The sequence below is a fragment of the Carex rostrata genome, chromosome 10 (genome assembly GCF_964058835.1).
Source record: "Carex rostrata chromosome 10, lpCarRost1.2, whole genome shotgun sequence".
Lineage (NCBI taxonomy): Eukaryota > Viridiplantae > Streptophyta > Magnoliopsida > Poales > Cyperaceae > Carex > Carex rostrata.
The window spans coordinates 12,482,567-12,487,540 of record NC_135927.1 but is presented as its reverse complement, the minus strand read 5'-3'; the positions used below and the strand labels follow the sequence as shown (position 1 = coordinate 12,487,540).

The following is a 4,974-nucleotide window of genomic DNA, read 5'->3' as shown; positions in this document are numbered from 1 at the left end:
GGTAGCTTTGGCAAAGATTAGTTTTTTTATTTGAATTATTATTGTTGCTTGCATGTGTTATATATCTTCAACTAGTTACAAAATGAAATGTGATGTTACAAACATGCCAGCTAGAGATCACTGAAATTATAGGATGATTATAATAATATAAATTTCTCATTGTGAGAACTCAGAAATAAATCCATAGGAACTAAAATTAATCTAGTTTTAATTTAGATATCCTAAAAAAAGTTTTAATTTAGATATCCTCAAAAAAGTTTTAATTTAGATGTATATATGTGCACAATGTTTAATTTGTGCTGAAATTAAAGAAAAAAAGCATGCCAACTAAAGTATTAGTTGCCGAGTTCTACAGATAATTAAGACAACTACATGTTTTTATGTACCCTTTTCCTTTGAAAATTAATAAGCTTAATTTTTTTTTTCTAAAATGCTCACCCTCCGATCACTTACCACTGTAGATATTGATTCGGAAAATATATACATAACAATTTTTTTTTATATAGGTAGGAGAGTAGAACTAGGGTGTTCTTGAGCTCAGCAAAGTGTTTGGTGAGCTTAATTCTAAAACCCATCAAATCGATTTCAAATGACGAATCCGAACCATTGGAACCCGCATATCTTACGTGTGATGCGTCTACATGTGAAATTTTTAAACATTCGAATTAGTTTAGTATAAAGTCAATCGGTCAAAATTAGAAGGTTAATAAATTAATTTTAGTGCATTCATTTTTTGAACGTTTTTTGATCGCTTGACTTAATACTAAATTAATTCAAATGTTTAAAATTTTCACATGTAGACTCATCACTCGTAAGGTAGGCGAGTTCCAATGGTTCGGATTCGTCATTTGAAACATATTTGATGGGTTTTGGAGTTAAGCTGACCAAACACTTTAGTGAGCTTAAGAACACGCTAGTTCTACTCTAGGTAGGAACCCTATTGATCTAAAGATTATGAACCAGAACCATTCAATATATTATATATAGCAACGATTTTCTAACCATTTAAGATAATCTGTAAAATTTGGTCTCCAAGAAGATTTAATTTAATTTGAAGATCATGTTGAAAGGATTGATATGACCATTTCAACTTTGAAAATTGAGATTCAATTGTAAAATAATAATAAAAAAATGATAGAACACTTTCTTTAAGTGTTTTGAGCCAAAATCACTGCTTCGGTTTTGCACATTCTAACAATCAATTAATAGAAATCCTATAAATGTATATTTTTTTCATAACAAATTAAACCTTATGCAGAATTTGTCACAACAAATATTGTGCTAGTTATATAAAGCTAATCCATAGATAATCAGTAATATCCAGATATACAATATTAATTAACTCTCAAGGGACCATGCATGCTTAATATATATAAAGCCGTCCAGATTAGAACCAACTAATTAATTGAGGCAAGATATATATATTACTAAATAATAATAATAATAATTCTCCAATGACAGTGCATACATGCATATCAAACTAACAACCTCAAAAGACATATCATAAAATGCAAGGAGTTGGAACCACACACCAGATATATATTTCAATCAATCCATCCATAATTCCTGAGTTTGTGTATGTAGCAACTGGAATCACAGGACATGCTGGGAGCCCACAATCTATGGGGTTTTCTCTAAAATTGCTAAGGCTACATAGGTCATGCCAGTGTTTTAAAATGCGGTTTTGTTCATGCATGCGGAAGGCCACTGCATACCGCATATGCGGATTTTCATGCGGATTTTAAAATAAAAATTCACACACACACACATATTCATATTTATATATTTGAATTTATTTTCACATAATGACATATCAACAATAGTTTTTTGACTTTTTTCACATAAATTTTAATTAAAATACAATCAAATTATCAAAACCGCATGGAAGGACTGCATGGCCGCATATTCAGACCGCATGGCCGCATTCTAAATCCGCATATGCGCTTTTTTATTCCGCATGACCGCATATGCGGCTGCATAATCAAAACCGCATGGGCATTCTGAGCACGGCTGCCGACCGCATACGCATATGCGGCCGCATTTTAAAACACTGGGTCATGCAATATTTGGAGGATCTATCTCTCTCTAAAAAAGAAAAAGAAAAAGAAAAAAAAATTTAGAGTATTGCAAGAAAATGCAGAAATTATAATTGCAGGGAATAGAACCCATTTGTAAGCCTGTTTGATAGGTTGGCGCAGATGCTACTCTGTCTCTGTAGGTCCAGGACCTCCTGGCTACAACCCGTTTCACGCTGTTTATATTTCCTTCTATTTATTCATTTTTTTATAAGCAAACCAGACCGTACTTTAATTAACTTATTTATTTATCTAGTGGCAATGCGTGTCATGCATTTAATCTTATTATTGGAAGATATGAATAGCTAGCTGTAGTAAAGTCTAATATAGTATATACTATATAGCCTTGAAAAAGGTTTCAGAAAGCAATATACTTTATACTAATTAAGAGGCCTTTCATGTTATTTAATTAGTTAGGATCTATTGGGTTCGTATGGGCACATAAAACATATGAAAATAGTCAAATACGAATATTTATAATATCAACTAGGCATACAAAATAGCTACCTTTACGCATTAAAAATAATTATTGAAATGTAACCTAATCAACCTTTAATTCAAATATACAATACTAATTAATTGGATGATGTCTTTCTCGATTGTATTGTATGTGAGGTTGCAGATTCGAAATTATAACAAAAGAAATATTTATAAATATTAAACTTAATTAGAAATGCTACCTAATCAGCACCACGAACGAGTATAATTACATATAATCAACACTGTATTTTCTTACAAACAAAAAAAAACTTATTCATGTATTTTATTTTATTTTTCCTTTTTCTTTCTTTCCCTTAATTGTAATCCTTGACATCCTTTTGTCTTCTATCAATAGAATTTAGAGGTGCGACCTCTATCTTTATCTCAAAATAATAAACATAAAAATGTGTCAGACCTCAATCTTTCTCTAAAGAATTAACCTAAATGTAACTCATTATCTCATTAATTAATTAATTGGCACTTGGCAACACAAAATCGTTGGTTTGAAACTTTGAATCAACTCGTAAACTTGCTTTTGACAAGATAATTTATAATTTACAGAAAATGATACAATTGACAGGGAAAACGTGAGCTTTTATATTTCAAACACATCATACCAACAACCATATAACCCAATTAAATGTTATATTATTAAGCATTTTAATTTCTCTAAATTTTTATTATTAGACATACTTTAGTTTTGGAATTGTTCCCAACTTATGTACATAATTATTATAATAAAGTTCACATTAATTTACAAAATTAAATTAAATAAAAAAAATATGTTCGTTTTTTCATTGACCAACAAATTAATTAAAGTCCATTGAAAAAAATGTTCCACCGTTTGACCCGTTCTAGTCTTAAATTTACACCTCACCATTTGTTATTTATAAAGCAAAAAAAAAGAAACCAACTTAAATTCCATTTTTTAATCACATGCAAGCTAGCACGTAGATCCTTTCCAGTCTATAACACATGGTCACCACCAATGACCATTAAATAAAAAAAGAAACAAAAAGAACAAAAACTTAAACATAAAAATATGTTATAAAATTAGAAACAATTAACAATTACCGAACCCTAACCATCCGAAACTAACCTCTCCATAACCCCTGACCATCTATAAAAGCCCCCCTACACCTCCCTTATTTACTCAAGCAATTAGCAAACAAGAACAAAAACAAAAACAAATCCATACACACATCTCATAACACATATTCAACCTTTTTGTGCAAGAAAATTAATGGAGATGAAGAAGGTTGCATGTGCTGTTCTTTTTGCTGCTGCCTCTGCCACCGCTGTCATGGCTTCTGATGCCCCTGCACCATCACCGGCAAGCGGTGCCTGGTCTGCTGCACCGGCCTTCGGTATGGCCGTCGGTGCCTCCGTTCTCTCCTTCTTCGCCTACTACATGCACTAAATGCCACGTGGAGGAACAAAGTATAATTAAGAAGATGGCTTAAAAAAGAGGGAGAAGTTGGATGACAAGATTTCATTGGAGGCCTCTTTTGAATCTCTAGCTAGTTCATGTTCTTTCCTTCTTTCTTTTTTCCGTCCTTTTTATTTTTTGTTTTTCCAAATCTCCTAATATTTTTTTTATATTTGTATTATTATTATTATTATTATTATTATTATTATTATTATTATTATTATTATTGTTGTTGTTGTTGTTGTTGTTGTTGTTGTTGTTGTTATTATTATTATTAATTAATTTGGGGGAATGTGGTTTAACGCTATGAATGTATAAGCACTTTAATTAGTGGATTCATATTTATCCAATTATTTCGGTGATAAATTAATTGGACTTCTTCTATTCAATTTTCTTTTATTAATTTGGTCTACATATGTTCATAAATTGACTGCTCAATGCAAGTGTTGGCAAAAATACAAGTCATTTTCAAATAAATAAACAAAACACACACACACACACACACACCAATTTTGATTTCTAAATCACTGTAATTTGAAATAATAATAACTATTTAAACTTGAAATGGTCATCTAGAATTTAATTTAAATTAGATTTTGATTAGTTAAGAACAAATTATGTTGAGAAATTTATAAATTGTTGCTACTTAAAAATCAAATAATAAGAACCTTTATTGTATTAATATGACAATAACGATGTAAATATTATAAAATCAGAGATCAAATTGAACAAACATGAGCTAGTGGGATTAATGTGGGAACATACAGAGTAGCAGTGCCCTCCACACAACCGACAAAAGAAAACCATGGTGTTGCTCTCCATGATCCAACTTTTGCAAAGATACCCCGAAGAATTGCATTATTTATTCCGTGCTCTTTCAAAAGGTGTGCGCTGTCAGGTCAGGGACTCTACATGCATGTCAGCATGTGGATGCCAAATGCCAATACAGCAAACACAAAAGCAAATTAATGTGTAATTTGTTTAATTAGT

At 30.9% G+C, this 4,974-nt stretch overlaps 1 protein-coding gene across 1 annotated transcript; it reads left to right on the top strand.

Moving 5' to 3' along the window:
- Positions 1–3,694: 3,694 nt before the first annotated feature.
- AGP23 (arabinogalactan protein 23) lies at positions 3,695–4,204 on the top strand. Its single transcript, XM_078309791.1, has one exon. The coding sequence runs from the start codon at positions 3,799–3,801 to the stop codon at positions 3,973–3,975; it is 177 nt and encodes a 58-aa protein (XP_078165917.1). The 5' UTR covers positions 3,695–3,798; the 3' UTR covers positions 3,976–4,204.
- The last annotated feature ends 770 nt before the right edge of the window (positions 4,205–4,974 follow it).